The 23,261-nt window shown below is 39.3% G+C and overlaps 1 protein-coding gene across 5 annotated transcripts in view; it reads right to left on the bottom strand.

Moving 5' to 3' along the window:
* Positions 1 to 23,261, bottom strand: part of AHI1 (Abelson helper integration site 1) — a 211,851-nt gene that overhangs the window by 20,767 nt on the left and 167,823 nt on the right. For 4 of the 5 annotated variants that reach the window (XR_009533948.1, XR_009533949.1, XM_060114693.1 and 1 more), the window contains 2 exons: positions 12,015 to 12,064; positions 3,162 to 3,263 (listed from right to left, as the gene is read on the bottom strand). Coding sequence is in view for 3 of the 5 variants with exons in the window: in XM_060114693.1 (XP_059970676.1) it covers positions 3,164 to 3,263; positions 12,015 to 12,064 (150 nt within the window). In the remaining 2 variants the exon portion in view is untranslated. The remainder of the gene's footprint in view (positions 1 to 3,161; positions 3,264 to 12,014; positions 12,065 to 23,261) is intronic. The other variant, XM_060114694.1, reaches the window with a different exon arrangement.

Raw genomic sequence — 23,261 nt, 5'->3', positions numbered from 1 at the left:
AAACTTAAAAGCTTTTACACAGCAAAGGAAAGCATAAATAAGGCGAAAAGACAACCCTCAGAATGGGAGAAAATATTTGCAAACGAATCAACAAACGATTAATCTCCAAAATATATAAACAGCTCACGCAGCTCAATATTAAAAAAACAAACAACTCAATCAAAAAACACAGAGAAGACCTAAATAGACATTTCTCCAAAGAAGACACACAGATGGCCAAGAGGCAAATGAAAAGCTGCTGAACATCACTTATTATTAGAGAAATGCAAATCAAAACTACAATGAAGTATCACCTCACACCGGTTAGCATGGGCATCATCAGAAAATTTAAACAACAAATGCTGGAGAGGGTGTGGAGAAAAGGGAAGCTTCTTGCACTGTTGATGGGAATGTAAATTGATACAGCCACTATGGAGAACAGTATGCAGGTTCCTTGAAAAACTAAAAATAGAATTACCATAGGACCCAGCAATCCCACTACTGGGCATATACCCAGAGAAAACCATAATTCAAAAAGACACACACACCCCAATGTTCATTGCAGCACTATCTACGATAGCCAGGTCATGAAAGCAACCTAAATGCCCATCGACAGACGAACAGATAGAGAAGATGTGGTACATATATACAAAGGAATATTACTCAGCCATAAAAAGAAACGAAATTGGGTCATTTGTAGAGACGTGGATGGACCTAGAGACTGTCATACAGAGTGAAGTTAGAAAGAGAAAAACAAATACCGTATATTAACGCATATATGTGAAATCTAGAAAAATGGTACAATGAACTGGTTTGCAAGGCAGAAATAGAGACACATATGTAGAGAACAAACGTGTGGACACAAAGCGGGGAATGCGGGGGGCAGTGGTGGGATGAATTGGGAGATTGGGATTGCCATATATACACTAATATGTATAAAATAGATAAGTAATAAGAATGCTGTGTTAAAAATAAATAAAATTCAAAAAAACAAAAAGCAAAGAAAAAAAAGAAATGATCAAGTGTGTATATATATCAATATATGCTGAGTAGAAAAATTAGAAAATACACACAGTAAAATGAAGGAAAAAAATCACTACAATTCCACCACTTAGCGATAACTACTGACATTTATTGATGTATATTGTTCCATATTTTATGCATATGTTATATAAAAACTATTTTATAATCATCCTTTTAACTTAAAATTTTTTCATCATTCCTTCCACATCTACGAACATACTTCTATAATATTTTCACTATTTGAAATAGTCACATGGTGTTCTATTACATAAATGTTTCATAATTTAATCAATACTGGGCTTCCCTCATGACACAGTGGTTAAGAATCCGCCTGCCAATGCCCGGGACATGGGTTCGAGCCCTGGCTCAGGAAGATCCCACATGCCGCGGAGCAACTAAGCTCGTGCGCCACAACTACTGAGCCTGCACTCTAGAGCCCGTGAGCCACAACTACTGAGTCCTTGTGCCACAACTAACGAAGCCCGGACGCCTAGAGCCCATGCTCCGCAACAAGAGAAGCCACCGCAATGAGAAGCCCACGCACCACAATGGACAGTAGCCCCCACTCGCCACAACTAGAGAAAGTCTGCACGCAACGAAGACCTAACGCAGCCAAAAAAAAAATGATAATAAATAAATTTAAAAAAATAATAAGTTAATCAATCCTTTATTCATAGAAATTGAATTTTTTTCCTTCTATTTTTAAAACACTGCTTGAAGGAGTAGCCTTTTAACTGAATCTCTGCATGTATACTTAAACATTTTCCTACAGTAAATTCCTGGAAGTAGAATATTCAGGTCAAAAGACATCAACAATTTGAAAACTTAAAATAAACAAGTATTACCAAGCTATATTCCACAAAGGATTGTTTTAATATATACTATTACTGGCAGCATATGAGGAAACCCACTTCCCCACACTCTCATCAACACAAGGTTATATCAGTTTGAAGCTTGCTGCTATTTTCTGAGGGAAAAATACCATCTCATTTATTGTTTTAATTTCTATTAATTTGATCACTGTAATTGGACATTTTTCATATGTTCACTGCTATATATCTATATATATCTATCTATCTATATCTATATCTATCTATCTATATATATATATCCCTTTAAGAATATCCTATGCACCCCGTTTGCCAGTTCTCCTACTGATATACTTCTTTTCCCTTTTGACTTTTTAGAGCTTTTTATAAGTTAAGGGTATTAACGCTTCGTCTGTCACATATTTTGTGAAATTCTTCCTGATCCCAGCTTATTGGTTGTTTTTAGATTCTGCTTATGGCATTTTTTTCTCTCTGACATAAATGATTTTAAAGTTTCTATTATTTAGAGCTAAAAACCTGTTTCAAAATATGTTTTCTGATTCTGGTATCAATGATAAAAAGTCATTCCTTAACACCCATGATTATAGAACTATTGATTTATAAACTTTCTGTATAATGAGATTTTATTTTTTGCCATCAAAATCTAAAAATGCTTATGGAAAATTTGAATCTAATTCTCATTAAGTATCAATTTCATAAAAGTGTACGTGGTAGAGCTTAACATTTTCACTTTCATCAGACAAACTTCACTTCTAGTAATAGAGAAAACAGAGGCCGCCTTCTTTAAGTCCTTTCCTGTCCTTCTTATACTTTATCTCTCACCAGAAAACATCATCATTCAAACTCATTTTGTCTCACTTGCCTGTCTCAGTGGAAAAAGTAGCCCCACCTTCTTGTTTCAAATACTACTCTTTTAATTATTCTCCTTATCCTATACCTTGACTGGCTCTTCTCAAGGGGCTCTTTGCTCTGGGGTTATAAATATTCTTGTCATTCCCTCCTGTATAAAGATCTTCCTTACATCTTGTGTTTTCCACTAGTTTCTGCAGAACTTTTTCTTTCCTTTGAAGTCCAACTTCTGGGAGAAGCAGCCTCTCCTGACGGGCCTTCTCCCTGTGGGCTGGAGACAATCTGACTCATGCTTCCAGGACCCTCCATTCAAAACCATCTTCTCCCAGGTCACAAACAGCCTCTTGGTTGCAAATCCCCAAGGCATTTTTCAGCCCTTATTTGACTTCTGCTGTCTTTGATATTTGTCCTTGTTGACCATGCCTTTCCTAAACCTTCCTGTTGACTCCGTGACATGACGGTCTCCTGGTTTCCTCTTACCTCTATGAGGGTGACTTTCCGGCCATTTGCTCGTTCTTCTTGCCCTGCATATCCATGATGTGTCTGCGGTCCTCAAGGCTCTGTTCTCTGCCCACCTCAGAACTGCAGGAGGGGAAGAGTGGAGACAAGGAGCCAGTGAGAAAGCTGCTGCAACAGCTCAGATGGGGCTCGGATTTAGGGAAGTGGCAGTGGGAATAAAAAGGGGAGATAAATGGGAGGATCTGAGAGAAAAATATTCGACAGATGATATGAGCGATTATATATGTGGGTGGGCAGCGGGGAGTCAGAGGTATTTCTCTGACGTAGAGACAATAAACCTTAGCTGGTTTGGCTCCTTTTTACTGTATGAAGGGACAAGAATAAAATAAATTTTACTTCTTTCAGAAAAATATTAGCTGCCTAGGAAAAACCAGGAAGTTTTTATGAAATTAAATAGAAGTGTGTGTGTGTGTGTGTGTGTGTATGTGTGTGTGTGTGTGTGTAAAAGAGCAGGAGATTCCTTACTGACAAAGAAGAGGTGAAGGGGTGAAAGAAGGGGTGAAGTTTATGCATAAGAAAACAGTGATATCCTGACCTGTGGGATGGGGAATGCAGCTTTTCAAATGGTTCAACAGGAACAGTAACATAGAAAACAAATATTTTGTGGATGAGTGTTTAGTAATTCAAGTTATGTTAGAAAAAAGAAAATACAAAAACAATGAAAAAAGGGAAATTCAAAGAATGGAAGGCAGTGTCCCCTTTCTAGGATGTCTAGGAATGATGGGAGACATCACAACAGAGCTTGAAAAAGGTACAAGAATTTCAAAATCAGGCAGTAAGGAGGACTGAACAGTGACTGCTGTGGACTGAACTGTGTTCTTTCACAGGTTGAAGCCCTAACCCCCAAAGTGAATATATCTGGAGATCGGGCCTTTAAGGAGGTAATTAGAGTTAAAGGAGGTCATAAGGGTGAGACCCTAAGCCACAGGACTGGTGTCCTTATAAGAAGAGGAAGAGACACCAGAGAGCTCTTTCTCTCCACACATGCACAGAGGAAAGGCCATCTGAGGAGACAGCAAGAAGCTGGCCACCTGCAAGGCAGGAAGAGAGGCCTCACCAGAAACCAGCCCTGTTGGAACCTTGATCTTGAATTTCCAGGCTCCAGAACTATGAAAATAATACATTTACATTATTAAAGCCACCCAGTCGGTGGTACTGTTACAGCAGCCCGAGAAGACTAATATGGAGATGTCTAAGTAAGTAAAATGAAGTCAGTTGACTGAGAAGGAAAAGGGTCAGAAGCCACAAAGATGAAAGAACAAATAAAGTATGTCTAGAAAGGAGGAAAATGATGAGAGAGAAAAGAAAAGTTGAGTTCTGAAGCAAAAAGCATCGATAACTTACTGCCTATCTCCAGGGAACCTACACCTTAGCATTAAAGTAAAAATTCAAGTGTCTGTGGATGCCAGGGTGACAAGGAGAGCGAGGAAAGCAAGCCAGGAATAATACGGCAGGGACCCTGGTAAACTGGAGAGTGGATGACTCATCTTAGGGAGGCGACCACTAACTCAGCTCCAGTGGATGGAAGCCAGCAAAGAATGTGGAACTGTGGTCCAGAACTTCAAAAGAAATAAGAAATCTACATTTATGTGAAATCTTTGTATTTGGGCAACTGGTAAGATTACAGACACAGTGGACCTGGACTGTATCTTGCTGGGAGGCCCAATTTAAAAATATATATATATATATTTTTTTGGTCTGTGCATTCCCCCACCCTGTAGAGTACCCTGCTAGTCTCAGGGTATTCCAGGCACTTTCATGCAATTGTGCCTTAGCTCCTGCCATCCTTCTGACTTCTAGGTCCTTTTCTTTTTGTTCACCCTGTCTCTACATGGTTTTTAAGAATTAAATGCTATCTTACATCTTTGGCTTTCCCTGATCACTGTGGGAAAATCAGACCGTGTGACCCTCTCCACCTTTTCTTTCTCATAATGTACATATGATCCAACAGAAAGCTACCCTGAAAAATACAACATCTGGACTTTTGCTTGCATCCAAGATGAAGTAACAGGGACCAGATTTATTGCTCACCTAAAACAACCAAAAAAATTGGGCAAAACATATGAAATAATTTTCAAGACACTGAATCCTAAGCAACAAAGGAAAGTGATACCGAAGAAATGGAAAATAAATGAGATGAGCCCTATGACTCCCCAGCTTACTGCCTTGAGAGCTTCCAGGCCACAGCACAGGGGGATGGAGACTGTGTGGAGCCTGGTGGGCTCCCTGAGTGAGTGCTAGGAGTCTGAGGAGACCAGGTAGGCTATAGTTCACAGACTACCAGAGAGGAGACAGCTTCATAGTGAGAGAACTTGGAGACGTGCAAAGGTTCTCTTCAAGTATTCAGCAGAGTACAGGTGACAATATACAGCGGAGGAAATCTCCCGAGGCCAGGGACAGTACCTATTCCCATCAGCCAGGATGGAAAACCGCACAACTCAGAACGCATTGGGTAGAATACCCAAAAGGGATTTGTGTCAGTAGTGAGGAATAATTAGCCCTAGACTAAACACAGTTCCAGTCCCACCTAACAAATCTAGAAAAAGAAGCACAAATTAAACCCCAAAGAAGCAGAAATAAAGATCAGAGTGGAAATCAATGAAACAAAATAAATAAACAATAAAGAGAAATCAATGAAACAAAGCTGTTCTTTTCAATAAAATTGATAAACCATTTGCCAGGCTGACTGAGGAAAACAGAGTAAAGAAATAAATTATCAATAATAGGAATTAAAGAGGCAACATTATTACAGATTCTTTCAGTATTAAAAAGATAATGAGGGAATATTATGAACAACCTTATGCCAATGAATTCAACCACTTGGATGAAATGGACAAGTTCCTTGAAAGATACAAATTATCAATGCCTATATAAGAAGAAATAGATAAACTTAATAGCTCTACTTCTATTAAACAAATTGAACTTGTAGTTAAAAATCTTCCATAAAAGAATACTTCAGGCCCAGAGAGCTTTACTGGTGAGTCTACACAACATCTGAAGAAGAAATAGAGTGACATCAGTAAAAACGGTGGTGTAAGGACTTCTGAAAATTTTCTCCTCCAAATAAGCTATGAGAAAACTGGCAAGCAGGGTTAGAATCAACTTTTTTAGATTCTGGAAATCAGCCAATAGCTTGTAGTAACCCGGAGAATGTTTATTCAAGAAGAATGGTTGACACTTGGTAAGAACAGTGAGCTTTGTGGCATTTTAACTTACCTTATCCCATCCCCACTGTCTGGCTCTGTGGGTACCTTGAAAAAGAAGAGCCTGCGTTTATGGTGAAAGCCAGCAACCTGGCAGCCACTGGAAGGAGCAGAACAGGGCTGGAGCTCTTTCAAGGCCTCATTCCCAAGGAATTATCATTATCTGACCTGTTTGGTGGTTTCCTGGAAGACACCACTTGTAAGGCTGTCTGCATTTGACTTATCTTAGAGCTTGCCTTTTCCCTGGGAGGCAATTACAATTAACTTCAGGGCTGCCTGAGTGGTGGATAACAGTAGGCAAACAACAGACTAACTAAAAGCTTTAAAGGAAAAGCTGGGGGAATAAGCTGTCCATGAGGGTTTTGAAAAGCTCAGACTTAGTCCTGGGAGTCTAGAGGTCTTACACATGTGTAGGGCTGTGTGCATGCACAGGAAAGACCTGAGAAGGCCTTAAGCCCTCACCACTGGCTGACCTTAAGACTCTATGCCAACAGGAAGTGAAGGCTAAGACAGAGGTGTCAACTGCCTGGCTGGGTGTTGAAGGTGTGCACAGCACACACAGAGCCCCTACCTGGCAAGACTGGGGGACCTACTGGTTCCAGGTGTTTAAGGAAATCGGTGTCCAATTATTAGCTGATCACTAATCTAACTGAGCAAAGACTCCTGTGGACAAACACATTACAGTGAAAGAATTAAAGAATTTGTTCAGAGAAGTTAACAAACAACAAACAACTAGAATAAGTAGCAACAATAACAAACCCTGGGGAGGGGGAAGAATCTAATTTCCAGAGTTGTCACATTATATCATTCAAAATATCTAGTTTTCAATAAAAGGTTACAAGACATGCAAAGAAACAAGAAAGTATGCACCACACAAGGGAAAAAGCAATCAACTGAAATGGTCCCTTAGGAAGCCCAGACATCGGACTTTCTAGACAACAACTTGAAATCCACTATTATAAATACATTCAAAGAACGCAAGAAAACCATACTTAAAGAACTAACGGAAAGTATGGGAACAACATCTCATCAAATAGAGAATATCAATAAATAAATAGAAATTACAAAAGGAAAAAGTAATATCATATCCTCACAGACTCTTCCAGAAAACTGAAGAGGAGGGAATTCTTCTTAACGCATTCCATGAAGCCAGCTTACTCTGATAGCAAAACCAGACTAAGACAGTACACGAAAATAAAACTATAGACCCATATTTCTCTTGAACAAAATACAAACAACTCTAAATAAAATTTTAGCAAATCAAGTCCACCAATTTATAAAAAGGATAACACACCATGACTAAGTGGGGTTTATTCAAAGAATGAAAAGTTGGTTTAACATTTGAAAACCAATGTAATTTACCATATTAGCACATTTAAAAAGAAAAATCATATGATTATCTTAGTAGGTGCAGAAAAAGCATTTGACAAAAATCCAACATCCATTCCTGATACAAACTCTCAGCAAACTAGGAAATGAAGGAATAAAGGGCATTTATTTAAAAACCTATGATGATGTACTTAGCAGTGAAAGACTGAATGCTTTCTCACTCACTTCCCTTCAGGACAAAAGAAGATAAGAATATATACTCTCATCATTTCTATTCAACATTGTACTGGAGGTTCTAGCCAGTGCAATAAGGAGGGAGGGAGGAAAGGCATCCAGATTGGGAAAGAAGAAGCTAAACTGGCTTTTATATGTATGACTGCCTATATAGAAAACCTGGTGAAGTCTACCAAAAAGTTATTAAAACTAACAAGATAGTTTAGTAAGGTAGCACGATACAAGATCAACATACAACAATTAGTAGTATTCCCATAAATTAGCAACAAACAATTGCAAATTGAAATTGAAAAATAATACCATTTACCAATGAGATATGCAGGAATAAATGAGCCAAATATGTGCAGAACTTATACGCTGAAAACTAACAATCAGTGTTGAGAGAAATTAAAGAAGGCCTAAATAAATGGAGAAACATTTCATGTTAATGAGTCAGATGACTGAATACTGTCGACATGTCAGTTCTCCCCAAACTTACCTTTGGATTCAAGGTAATACAAGTTGGGATTCCAGAAGCCTATGTTGTAGAAACTGAAAAACTTATTCTAAATTGATGAGGACATACAAAGGACCCTGAATAGTTAAACCGACTTTAAAAAAGGACAAGACTGGAGGACCAATAATACCTGATTCCAAGACATATTATAAAACTACAGTAATCAAGACCGTGTGTTACTGGTGTAAAGACAGAAGTAGATCAATGGATTAGAATACGTCCAGAAACAGACCTACCCTTATAATGACAATTGATTTTCAATGAAGGTGTAAAGACCATTCAGTTGAGGCATGGCTGTTTTTTCAAGAAACGATGCTAGAACAACTGGATATCCAAATGCCAACAAAACAAAACAGAATCCTCTGATCCAAACCTCACATCATATACAAAACTTAACACAAAACAGATCATAGACTTAAATATGAAACCAATTTGAATTATAAAACTTTTACAAGAAAACATAGGAGAAAAGCTTTGTAACTTTGGCAAAGGTTTCTTAGATACTATACTAAAGCATGATATATAAAAGAAAAAAATTGACAAATTGGACTTCATCAAAATAAAAAAAAAGTTTGCTTTTCAAAAGCTACTGCTAAAAGAATGAAAAGGCATAACAGAGACCGGGAGAAAATATCCGCATATCATGTGTCTGATAAAGAACATATTTAGAATATATAAGGAACTCTGTGATGTCACACACCTGACAATGGATAATTTTGATTTCAGAAAGGGTGGGGAATGGGAGGAGGAGAAAAAGGCTGAAAAGTGAATAATCAAAAGAAGAAATTTAAAAAAAAAGTTGCAAGTAGTAGGGTATTTTAGGGGAAAAAGGTAAACTAATTTCTTCTCATGAAAAGAAGAAGAAATTGAAGAAGTCTGGAATAGGATTATTATAAAGATGGGAAAATATATAGTGGAGGAGAGATCGGATACTTGGAGTTAACACTTATGGCTGCACTACATTAAGAATAGATTGCATTCATTCATTCATTCAGTTCACATATGAGTGTCCACAAATAAAGGCCTTTAATATTATTGACCATCTGAATTAACTTCTCTCTGACCAAACCTGCTAATGCAATAAAACATTCTAGGTTTAAAAAAAACCCCAACAAACTCTAGATAAAATATATTAGTAACTAGGGAACACTAATACTAATTATGGATTATAACATATTTGTAGAAGCTTCATTACAAACTCTGACTTGGGCAGCAGATCATAACATCATAGGGGCATGAGATAAAAAAGGTAAAAGTTTAAGACTTTCAAGAAAATGCCTTTAAATTAACCTATAAAAGTTTCTTCTTGGTATCTTTTTAAGATAAGAGAGTGTAGCTTTATTAAAATGTGTAAAAATTGTTTGCACAGAAGTGATTGAAATTTCTGAAAAAAAATTAAAAAGTATAAATGAGACAAGAAATTCAAGTGGAAAGTGGTGAGAGGCAGTCCTATGTGGCTCATTTACAAAGTTTGGTCAACCAACTAATGAGCAGATGTTAGTAACTGAATGGCAAGGCTGCAAAGAAACAAAAAAATTAGCCTCTATCCATTTACTTGGGTACAATGGACTCATTTAAGTAAATTAGAGAAATAAAGAAATGACATACTGGGCTATAGTATTTCCACCTTCAACTTGCCTACAGTTCTTAAGTCATGAGAAATGTGTCTTAATTCATCCTTACTTCTAAGAAATTATGAGTATAGGGAAAGCCCAAAGGCTTTAGATGAACTTGAGCATTTAGACATATCTGAACTTCTCATGAAAATTTATTTTCAGAAGCTTCTTAAGTGCTCTATGTTCAAAAAGAGAGGCCAAGCTACCCTGACAGCCTTAGAAACAAGCTGGGATGGTTTTTGAGGCTTTTTAAAATTTTAATCTGGAGAGCATTGTGTGGATCTCTCTGTCACCTGAAAATACGTATCCAAAGTAGTCAAAGTGACTATAGAACCTTTCATTCACATATTAGATAAAAGTTCTAAAAAATTTTATAAAAATGTTCAGAGAGAGGACTGTTCCCATAATGTATTAAAATATGGTCATTTTTGATTGTTGAAACAGAGTTTGTCCTCATTGATCCAGCATATTTTTTACGTGGGTGATCCGTCACTGAGTATACTCCTCAGAGCCAGTTATTATGTGATCAACTATTATGTAAAATTTCAATTGTTCAGAGATTGGAACTGAAAACATACCTGGCAGATATAACAAAAACAAAAAACTGAAAGACCTGGGATGTGTATTTGTGTCGTGTGACAGGGAGAGAGAAAGCATGGAAAGAACAGCAGATTGGGAAACACAGGATCTGTGTTCTGGTACTGGGTCTGCCTCTTACTACCTCCCTCAGATCATGTTTCTCCACATGCAAGACAGTGGTCAGAGCAATGGTCTGTAGGGAAATGGGGAGACTCAAATGTGATAATGAGTGTGCTCTGATGTAATACAGGGCTATATATAATCATATAATCATCAATATAATTTTATCTCTCAAAAAGAAAGATTTTTTAAACTTACAACAAAATGGCATCTTACCAAGGAGCCTAATAACACTGAATATAGTATAAAAAACAAACACACACACACCCCGGTAGTCTGAGAATCAGGAGACTTAGGTCTTGCTTGGTTCAAGCGCTGACATAAATATGCCTTGTGACATTTGCACAAGGTCTTTCCTCTTAGTTTTCCTGAATATAAAACAGAGGGAATGTAGAATTCTAAGGGATCTTCTAGGTCATGATTCTGTGACTCTTAAATACCATTAAAAAATTCTGTTTGTCTTTCATCTGTAGAATGAAATATTATAAAATAATGCACGGTTTTATCTGATAATTCCTGTAAATTAGAGTGTCATTTAAATCAGAATTTCTGAACTGGAAGAGACATATTCTTCAAAATGTCAAAGTGCATAGCAGGGTTAACGAATAAATATGGGGTTGGCCCAAAAATTCATTCGGGTAAGACGTTATAGAAACCCCCAAACTTTTTGGCCAACCCAATATTTTCCTGAAGGACATTCAGCAGGGCTTCTCTGTATGCACATGTGTGTAGGCATGCACCCAATGTGGGGACAGTGGCGGTGGGATGGGAGGGCACAGCAGACATCTGAGCTGTTCAAGGTTGTTACACTCATGTGATAGTTTGCTAGTGACTTGTGAATATGAAGTCAGGGCTTCAGATTATGTACAAAATCATCTGCAATGATAAAAATTGAGAAGTGCTTTGCAAAGGTTTTCAGTATTTTTTTTTTGAGGTAAGAGAGATTTTCTATTTATGTTATTAAGTAATATAGCAAGTATCAAAAAAATATAAAAACTTCCTAGAGATCTTTTAAAATAAATACTTGAAAAATTGCTCATCTACCTTAGGCATTTCTAAGACATATACAATGATAATGTTCTGGGTATTAGCTTTTTTTCTTTAATGCCTTGAAATAGGCATTTCATAGTTTTTTTAGTGTGGTATTATGAAGAGGGAAATGGAGAAACTGTCCTTAAAAAAAAGAAAAAAACAACTATTTATCACTGCAAATTATTTAGGAGGAAAAGCTGCTTACTGTGTCATAGACTCTGAGCCCGGTCTGAAATCCTGGGACTTGAATGACTGCTGTGAAAGAAGAACAAAGAGTAAATCACAAATCACAGAAGACAACACAGGCAATATTCACACGCTGAAAACCCACCAACTGGATGAATGAGGAAAGAGCATGCCTGTTCTGAACACAAGTGTCTATCAGCATGTCTATCACAAGTGTGTATTCACTCCCATGGAAAACCAAGGAAACAGCTCTCCAGATTGGTTAAGCGCTCTTCGTAAATAAAGTGAGCTTTCAGGTGTGTGGCAAAAAGAGTCAGTTGTGAGTCAGCCTAAATTATATCAGTAATACTATTTTATATTACTTAAGTTCTAAATTTACCTTTCAACAGTGCATCTTTGCTTTGTAATCTTGTCAGTACACTGTATTTTCATGGTGTTACTCACTGAACTATGTGTAAAATTTTGAATCTGCAAGCTCTTTAAATCTTCTACAAAATTTGCTTAGTATATCTGTTTTATTAATGGCACCTCCATGAGAAAATCAAATAAGCACTTTCAGTTGTGCCAGATTATACTCTGAGAGTTAGACGGTTCCTCTAGAGTTTGAACATTAATCCCAAATGAAAGGATACTGTGGAAAATGGTGGTTGATATGACAGTAGTTTAGAAATCAACTTAATCTTGCTATAAGACAGACTTGCAGGGCCTCCCTGGTGGCGCAAGTGGTTGAGAGTCCGCCTGCCGATGCAGGGGATACGGGTTCGTGCCCCGGTCTGGGAGGATCCCATATGCCGCGGAGCGGCTGGGCCCGTGAGCCATGGCCGCTGAGCCTGCGCGTCCGGAGCCATGGCCGCTGAGCCTGCGCGTCCGGAGCCTGCGCGTCCGGAGCCTGCGCGTCCGGAGCCTGTGCTCCGCAACGGGGGAGGCCACAACAGTGAGAGGCCCGCATACCGCAAAAAAAAAAAAAAAAAAAAAGACAGACTTGCAAATTTTTTTTTACAGATAATTACATGTTATGGAAAGGATCTACTTAAAATTCACATAGAAAATATAAATCACTACTATGTTAAAGTTTTGAATTACATACAAATGAAAGAGATATACCATATCTACCTAATTAAAATTTTAAAACCCCAGAAAACAAAAAGCCAAAATGAAATGAAAGACAAGGAGTACAACTGTCTCTTTCAGTCTTAACTTCTTTGAGTAACTACTGCTTTCCCAGTCTTATCTCTACTGAAACTTGTTTTGCCTTTTTGGATTTCCTCCTTCACAATCGGATTTCAGCAAGATTTGGCACTGAGTCCCTTTAAACAAGTATTACTTTTCTTATCATAAAGATTTCAAGAGGATTTTGTACTTTTCTGGGCCATAATTATGTAATATTATTGCTGGCTATATAGCTTTAAATCAAGCATGTAATGAAAACAAGAGTTAAAGGGCAAGGAGACTTAGTGGCAAAACCTGAATGTTGTAGTAAGTGAGCCTATTTCAAAGAACAAAAGAACCAATCTTGGATTTTTCTCAACTATTTGAAGATAATCTGACTCAGTTAAAATGTGTTTGGGGAAAAAAGTAAAAACACATAGAAAATTTAAATTCAAGGACTAATGCAGACTGCAGAATAGTCTACCTGCCCTCAAGCCCATAGAGCAGAAGAAAACCATCAAAACCTCTCAGAAAGCATCAACTGTAACTGAATTTCTTCAGTTTTTTTCCCCAGACTTATGAAATAAATTCCAAACACAGCCATCAGATTAAAGGTCAGACGCTTCTTTTACATGGTCTAAGTATTACTTCTCTCTCTTTGCCCAAGGCAAGAGCAACATCTTACCTTAAATACACATATATACAGTCGGCCCTCAGTATCCAAGGGGGATTGGTTCCAGGACACTCCCACCTGCACAGATACCCAAATATGCAGATGCTACAGTGCCTCATATAATGGTGTAGTATTTGTATATAACCTAACAACCTCCTGTATACTTTAAATCATCTCTAGATTACGTATAATACCTAATACGATGTAAATGCTATGCTAACAGTTGTAAATACAATGTAAATGCTATGTAAATAGTTGCCAGCATGGCAAATTCAAGTTTTGCTTTTTGAAACTTTCTGGAATTTTTTTTCCAAATAATTTCGATCCATGTTTGGTTGACTCTTTAGATGTGTAGCCCGTGGATAAGGAAGGCCAACTGTATATGAAATGTTGTAAAACTACTAGATTAAAAAAACCCAATATAATGGCTCTAATCAGAACATAAGTCTACTCCAGAGGTTGAGGGAAGGGAAGTCAGACTGAATTATACATCACTGTTACGTCAGTGTTACTTTCCCTTGCTTGTTGTGACCCTGACAAATGAGTAACAACATATTACTATGGGCAGGTCTTACCAAACCTGCTTCTAATAGTCTTTTCATATGAAATGGGTGCTGTGATGTCCTCAGAAAGTCTGTCTTAAGCAGGTTAAACATGGTTCCTGCCCTGTTTCCTACTGTATTACTGCATTACTGTAGCGGGCATATCCAAGTCCTTTTTCATGATGCAAAGGTTGGCTTAACCTATGTTCAAATGCTATGAATCACAAATTAGTAGGCGATCCACATTACAAAGTCTTGACACTGATTTATAAGAGGACACTTATTTCTTTAGGACCAATACTTCACTTCTCAACACCTTTACTCACTCATTCCTCGGTCTCAGCAGCAGCGCGCCATATGGGTATGGAGGCAGAAGGAGGGGGAAGAAGGAGGTGTCTCTGTGAGCTGTTTTGTTTCACTTTATCTTTAAACAAAAAAGGCCCAAGGCTGTGAGACAATCAGCCCATAAGCACCCTCACCCCCCATCAAGGCCAAGGAGCATGATTGCCCTTCTTTCCCTCCTGTCCACACACACCTCTCAGCTGTTTTGTGACTTCATTTCCTCTTCATGTATACCCTTGATTTGGAGAGGAGGGGATGAAGAGAGGAAGATGAGCAAAGCAAAGGAGATGAATGAAAGGATCAGGATCTGGAGACTCTTGCTTCCCAAACCCTCATAACTTCATAGTGATGCTTTTAAGTTTAGATGCAGTGAGACAAACATGAAAGGAATGATTAATGGAATGATTTTCAGTGCCTCCAGTGATTACATGGAGATTTACCAAGAAGAAACAACTCATAAATAACTTTGTGAAAGAGAAATGGGCCATGCAAACAACTCCCTCAAATATTTCTATAAGCTTGAAGAATGAATGTAAAATTAAGTAAATGTTCAATCTATGTTTGTTGCAGTAGCACACCAGCTTTAAATAAGGCAAATTTATGATATAGTAGAGCTCTATTTTTAAAAGCTATTTATATACCTCCTGATATCTACCTTTTCCAAAGAATTAATAGCTGCAATTTTTTTATACCTACTTTGTAGGAATTTTTATTGAAAAGAAAAAAACCCCAACAACGAGGGCTTCTGGTTAAATTCTAATCTTGGTTCTGTCCTTAACTCTCTATGTGGCCTCAGTAAGCCACTTAACTTCTCTTGACGTCTGTTTTCCTTATTTGAAAATGTACAGGAGGTGCTCAGAATAAAAGCATGAACTATCATAGCACCATTCTTATATTTTACAGATGAGGAAATGGAGGCCCAGAGTCACCAAGATTACAGGAGTAGCCTGAAGGTTACAATCTTGTTTTTCAAACTGATTTAAAAGCAAAACTCGTTTTCAATACAATTTTGTTTGAAAGCCTCACATACAAACCTGAAAAGTAGAATTTCTCTAGGTGAAGCTAGGTTTGGTGGTCTGGCAAACCTGGCCTCCCCAGACCTACCCCACAGAGCCCTGAGGAACAGGGCTCTACAGAGGAGAGAGTTTACAAACCACTTGACTAGATAAGCTCTTTCAGGTTTTCTCTGTTGCTAAAATTATGTTTCTGGGAGCATAATTTTATGACTTTAAATATTCATACAAGTTTGCTGTTGATTCTTTGATTTTAGAATTTATTGTTGATTATTTGAGTTGTATTTGACACTAAATCCTCCAATTATGCTTTTCCTTAAGGACAAAATATTCCTCTGCATTAAGATGCAGTTTCTATAAGTATATTAAAACAAAAAGTAAAGGCCTTCATCTTGATTCATGATTTGTAGTTTGGGATACTAATTATGCCAATTAAAAATGACAACAACAATAAATACTTATCGGAAAGCCACTCTAGGGGCAAGGCACCGTGCTACATGCCCTGGAGATACAAAGCTAAGTATGCTCCAAGAGCTTATACTCTAACAGGGGAAGGCATGGAGACAACCAACAAGGCAGAGGGAGATCCACATTATGATAAAGGGAAAAAAATGTGCAGATATAAAGGAACAGAAGTCTTGTATTTCAACTGGAGGCTTTTGAGAAGGATTCTCAGAAGAGGGAGCATTTAGTTGTCTCCTAAGGGATAAACTGAATTTCTGATAGCTGGCATAGCACAAAAATTATACAGCTGGAGAAAACGGGGTAAGCAGAGGTTTGAGGTTTCGCATCTGCAGGGCAGCCTACTTGGGGGGGGGGTGATTTGGGAGATGAGAAAAAGTAGGTCAGAACTTCTGTTCAATCTCTGAGGGATGAGAGCTAGATTAAAACCTAAGAGATTTGGACTTCAAAGACAAATACAGCATCAGCTAAGATGTCTGAGCTGGTAAATCACGACTTGATTTCTATTTTAGGAAGGTACCTCTGGTAGGCAGGTAAACGGTGCAGTAAAGCCTGGAGAATGGGAGTGTGGAGACCTCCACAGGTAGGGGCTGGGGGGCTGGTTCCAGCAATCTCCTTCCCAGGCTCCCCTCTCTCAGTGCACTCTTTAAAAAAACTGGCGCTCCTTAATGCCTTCTACCCTTTAGTTCTGTACTCTCCTCTGTTCCCATGGATTCGACAGGTATGTTTATGCTAAAGACTTCCAAATCAATACCCAGAACCTGGATCTCCAGTTTTCTTCAAAATGATTTGGCAATCGTTAGTTTTCAGCAAATCTTGTAAATACGGCAGTTTTTCTGGAAATACACTTGGAACCATCCATCTTCATCAGAACTATCTCGCAAGACTGAGTTCTCAGCAAATCTCTCCCGAGCCCCCTGGCTGCCGCACAGGCACTACACACAGCGCATCTTACGCTGAAGTGCCCTTCTGCTTTTACACACTGATGGTCACATTAGAGACCTAGGTTGCTCCTTTTCCTTCACATGGATTTCCTCACCAAACCCTACTTTCTCATTATGGCTGGCTCGGATTGCTGCAACCGCCTCTCCTGGTCTTATTTCACTGCTTCCCCCCACCCCCTTCTCAGAGCTTACAGAATGAGCTTTTGAAACAACTGATTTGATCATGCCATCCTCCATGTTTTAAATCCTCCAATGGCTCCTCAGATCAAATCCAGCTCCTTAACATGCCACACAAGGATCTTCTTGATCCCATCTCCTCGTTCAGGTTCAGCTTTCTCTCTTTTTAACTTTGCAGCCCAGGCTCCAGCCATGATGAAATATTTGTGGTGGCCTGTGTGCCATGCCTTCATATTTGTTCAGTCTGCCTGGAATGCTCTTCCTCCCATAACACTCAATTTAGAAATCAACCCCTCTGGAAAGCCTTTCCTGACCTCATTAAGCTTGGGTCAGGGGCCACTTCTATTTGCCCCCCTGCATTTCATATAGAACTCTACCAAAACAGACTTTTATGCTGTAAAACCCCCGATATTTGACTGTTCTTTCAAGAGAGAACTCCTTAAAGGTGAAAGTAGATGATGATTCCATAACACACTGGAGTAGAGAAAGAAAAAAATCGGGTTTTTAAAAATTGATTTGGTTTTGGGCACACTGGACCAGAGATTCCAGAATGACACCTTCGTGAACGTGGAAATTTCCAGCAGGTGGTTAGAAATACACTTGGGGAATTCAGAACAGGAGCCGAAGTTACAGATGTAGACTTTGATACATCTGAAATATCAAAGTAATATTTGAAATGATAGGGGTAGAGGATAATCCAGAAAAAAGTGCTAGAGAAAAATAAAAGACATATAGCATGTAGCTTGTAGAAGGCTTGTATTACAGTGGCAGGCAAAGCCAGAGAATGAGAGAGAAACAGGAGAGGTAAGCACACTGTTACAAACATTAAGGAAACAGAAAAAAGCAGAGGTGTTAATGACCCAGAAAGCTGGCATATGGAGGATTTTTTAACATGGTCTGTAAACTGCTGGAAACAGTCCCTCCCTCCATCGTGTGCTTTATCCCTTATCCCTTCCCCTGTGACCAGCTGGTTTTTCAGTTTCTCTGATGAGCACTTCTAGCTACTTGAGGGCTTCTGCACAAGCTGTTTCTAATGCCTCAAATGTATCCTCCTGCCCCCCCCCACCCGCTTACAAAATCTAACCCATCCACTTCTCACCACAAGGCCTCACAGCTTCCCTTCCCTGTCCTTTCACTGCTTATGTTTTAGTTTTAGGACCCATTAATTACAGTTACTTTCACTCATTAGGCTGTAAGTTCTGTAAGTAGAGGGACTATTTCTGTTTAATTCACCATTACACCATCCAGACAACATTCGACCACAGTGCCTGGAAAAACAGCAGGCATTCCATATATATGTGTTAAATGAATAAACTATAAAGACACCAAAGGGGTGGAGGAGTGAGGATGCAGATCATTGGTTGAGTGAGGCTAGAAGAACGTGGGAGGGGAAAATGACCAAAAATACAAGTGGGGAGGTCGGCCATAGAAAGGAGGGCACTTCTGTCTATGATCTGAAAGCAGCTGGAGAAGGAAGGGGAAGTAACAGAAATGCAGAGGAAGCAGGGAGACAAAGTCAGCCTGGAGTAAGAGGTTAGGTGGACCTTACTGTGACCAGGCATGAAAAGCATGGGGTAGGGAGTCAGTCAGGAAGAACAAAAAGATGATCAAGACCACGGGTCTCACTGAGGCTGGGAACCACAAGTATGACACAGAGACAACCACCACAATTCTGTGCTTTTCTTTAGCAATGATGAAATTCCAGAGTAGAAGTGAGAGAAATGGACAACTGGTTTACCCCCAGGCCCGGGGACTGGTCAGACCTGTATGCCAAGTCACACCAAGTGCCATATGTATATGACATCAAATTGCTAAGTAAGTGCTGCTTCCATGCATTTATTTCCTGGGGATCTAAGTGAGCTGGTTTGGGGAGAGTGAAAACTGATGGCAGATAACCAAGAAGGCAGGAAATGTCAGAAGGCCACCCCTCCCTCTTTTTAAAAAAAATCTCTGCCAACTAAAGAATCATTTGGGTCACCCACTGCCTCTTTGGGGACTGGACTATTCCCTAGTGATGGGTGATAAGGGAAGGAAACTGGAGAGACTGAAGGAGACGTGGCAATGTTACCAAGCCCACTGCAGCCCTCTGTGCACTGCTGACCATCTACCCGTGAGCAACACCATCACTGCTGACGCTCGACAGGGTCAGGTCTGATCTGGAAGGTTGATACATACCTCAGTACAGCTGCTCCTATTTGTTTGCCTGATCCTTCCTTCATTCAATAAACATTTACTGAATACCTGCTTTATGCCGGATGCTGGGAATTCAATTTTAAACGAGACACAGTCTCTGCCTTAAAGAAGTTATGGCCCTTTTATTCCATCCAAAGACAAAGAAAGGAACTGAAGAAAAAAGTCGTATGCGTACGGGCCTCCCTGGTGGCGCAGTGGTTGAGAGTCCGCCTGCCGATGCAGGGGACGCGGGTTCGTGCCCCGGTCCCGGAGGATCCCACATGCCGCGGAGCGGCTGGGCCCGCGAGCCGTGGCCGCGGGGCCTGTGTGTCCGGAGCCTGTGCTCCGCAACGGGAGAGGCCACAGCAGTGAGAGGCCCGCGTACAGCAAAAAAAAAAAAAAAAAAAAAAAAAAAAAAAAAAAAAAAAAAGTCGTATGCGTGAGCCATGCGAGGAATAGTAGGTTACACTTTTGATCCAATTTCCTATGCCTGACCTTTTCCTTGTTCTTCTTTACTATAAAGACTTACAGGTTTTATAAAATGACTGTGTACTTTTAATACAGTTTCAAAATACAGCTAATCCTCATTATTTGTGGATTTCCTATTTGCAAATTTGCCTACTCACTAAAATTTAATTGTAACCCCCAAATCAACGCGTGTGGTGCTGTCACAGTTGAAAACGTGCACTGGCGCAGAGTGGTGACACATCTGAGCTGCCCAATGCACACGTTCCCAGCTGAGGGAGGAACGCTACCACCTCCTGATGCCTTGCAATGTTTCTCATGCTCCGTCTTATTGTCTCAGCTCTCATACAGTAAACAAGTGTCCTTTTTATGATCTATTTAGTGCCATGTTTTTCACATTTTTGTGCTCTTTGTTGGTGATTTTGCTGTTTAAAATGGTCTCTAAGCATAGTGTTGCAGTGTTGTCTAGTGTGACTAAGTACAAGAGGGCTGAGGTGCCCCACAGATAAAGTACGTGTACTAGTTAAGCTTTGTTTAGGTGCAAGTGACAGTGCATGAGTTCAATTTTAATGACTCAACGGTATTAAATTAAGTGTCTTTAGACAGACATACACATAAAACAAGGTTACATATTGATTGGTTGATGAAAATCTTGTGACCAGAGGCTCTCAAGAACCTGATCCTGCATTTCCTCTAGGAGCATTGGTTCAGAATTCACTAATTCAGTGTTCATGGTGAATTTATAGAACATAATTACTGTAAATGACTAAGATTGACTGTGTATTTTTAGGCATGGCTTCTGTGCATCCACCAAATTACTATTTTACTGTTCTTACTTGCTACCTTTCCTAATCTTATTCCTTGACAAATCTATGAAGTTTGGGGGAGCTCTGTCTTAAGCAAATTGTTATCATTCATAGAGAATATCCTACACGTCCAGTACTAAGGTGGGAACTTTGAGGGGAATATGAATGTTGGAAAGTTGATTCCTGTTGGTTTCACATGGCTGTATGTAATGGCTTATAGACTCATATTTAGACAGGTCAATTGGAAGTTTATAGCCTGAGATCAAAGGGCCTGAAGTAGATACGTTATTCCTTTGATGAGGCTGGAAGAACATTCTCTAGCAAAATTCCATAACTCTGTGTCTACAAAAGGGCTTTCATAAGTATAAAGGAGTATCTCCCAAAGAGTAGCACGTTTAGGGTAGAGTCTGGGCACTGATATTTTCACACAACTGCCCAAGGTGATTCTAAGGCCTAGCTGTTTGAGAACTCCTACACTGGCATATAACAAACCAATAAGCTGTGGGGGTTGGAGAGCTCAGGACTGATTCCTGATGTGTGTGTGTGAAGCTGACTTCGCTTAGTAGCCGGTAAGCATGGATTAGTGTGATCCCTGTCAACTCCTCCCATTCCTGCCTTCTCCCTTTCTTCTGGTTTGAATCTCAATTCTTACCAGCACTATCCATCAAGGATTTCAAATTCTCTCCCAACAAACAACATCAAACAGACAGAGTAACTCTCAGGCTCATAATTTATTGAGGGCAAATATATGTATAGGAGAGGTTCAAGACGGCAGAGGAGTAAGGCATGGAGATCACCTCCCTCTCTACAAATACATTAAAAATACATCTACATGTGGAACAGCTCCTACAGAACACCTACTGAACATTGGCAGAAGACCTCAGACTTCCCAAAAGGCAAGAAACTCCCAACGTGCCTGGCCATGTGGCTGACAGAGTCTTGGTGCTCCAGCCAGGTGTCAGGCCTGAACCTCTGAGGTACGAGAGCCGAGCTCGGGACACTGGTCTACCAGAGACCACCCGGCCCCACATAATATCACATGGCGAAAACTCTCTCAGAGATCGCCACCTCAATGCTAAGACCCAGCTCCACTCAACGACCAGCAAGCTACAGTGCTGAACACATTATGCCAAACAACTAGCAAGACAGGAACACAATGCCATGCATTAGCAGAGAGGCTGCCTAAAATCATAATAAGGTCACAGCAACCCCCAAACACACCAGCGGACGCGGTCCTGCCCACCAGAAAGACAAGATCCAGCCTCACCCACCAGAACACAGGCACTAGTCCCCTCCACCAGGTAGCCTACACAACCTGCTGAACCAACCTTAGCCACTGGGAGCAGACACCAAAAACAATGGGAACTACGAACATTCAGCCTGCAGAAAGGAGACCCCAAACACAGTAAGTTAAGAAAAATGAGAAGACAGAGAAATACACAGCAGGTGAAGGAGCAAGGTAAAAACCCATCAAACCAAACAAATGAAGAGGAAATAGGCAGTCCACCGGAAAAAGATTTCAGAGTAATGATAGTAAAGATGATCTAAAATCTTGCAAATAGAATGGAGAAAATACATGAAATGTTTAACAGGGACCTAGAAGAACTAAAGAGCAAATAAACAATGATGAACAACACAAAAAACAAAATTAAAAATTCTCTAGAAGGAATCCATAGCAGAATAACTGAGGCAGAAGAACGGATAAATGGCCAGGTAGATAAAATAGTGGAAATAACTACCGCAGAGCAGAAAAAAGAAAAAAGAATGAAAAGAATTCAGGACAGTCTCAGAGACCTCTGGGACAACATTAAACGTGCCAACATTTGAATTATAGGGGTCCCAGAAGAAGAAGAGAAAAAGAAAGGGACTGAGAAAATATTTGAAGAGACACAATGAAAACACAACAACCCAAAACTTATGGGATGCAGCAAAAGCAGTTCTAAAAAGGAAGTTTATAGCAATACAATCCTACCTTAAGAAACAAGAAAAATCTCAAATAAACAACCTAACCTTACACCTAAAGCAATTAGAGAAAGAAGAACAAAAAACCCACAAAGTTAGCAGAAGGAAAGAAATCATAAAGATCAGATCAGAAATAAATGAAAAGAAATGAAGGAAACGATAGCAAAGATCAATAAAACTAAAAGCTGGTTCTTTGAGAAGATAAACAAAATTGATAAGCCATTAGCCAGACGCATCAAGAAAAAAAGGGAGAAGACTCAAATCAACAGAATTAGAAATGAGAAAGGAGAAGTAACAACTGACACTGCAGAAATACAAAAGATCATGAGAGATTACTACAAGCAACTCTATGCCAATAAAATGGACAACCTGGAAGAAATGGAAAAACTCTTAGAAATGCACAAAAAAAAAGCTTCTGAGACTGAATCAGGAAGAAATAGAAAATATGAACAGACAAATCACAAGCACTGAAATTGAAACTGTGATGAAAAATCTTCCAACAAACAAAAGCCCAGGACCAGATGGCTTCACAGGCGAATTCTATCAAACATTTAGAGAA

Source organism: Mesoplodon densirostris, chromosome 12, assembly GCF_025265405.1.
Source record: "Mesoplodon densirostris isolate mMesDen1 chromosome 12, mMesDen1 primary haplotype, whole genome shotgun sequence".
In the NCBI taxonomy this organism is placed as follows: Eukaryota; Metazoa; Chordata; class Mammalia; order Artiodactyla; family Ziphiidae; genus Mesoplodon; species Mesoplodon densirostris.
This window is presented reverse-complemented; position numbering and strand designations above follow the sequence as displayed.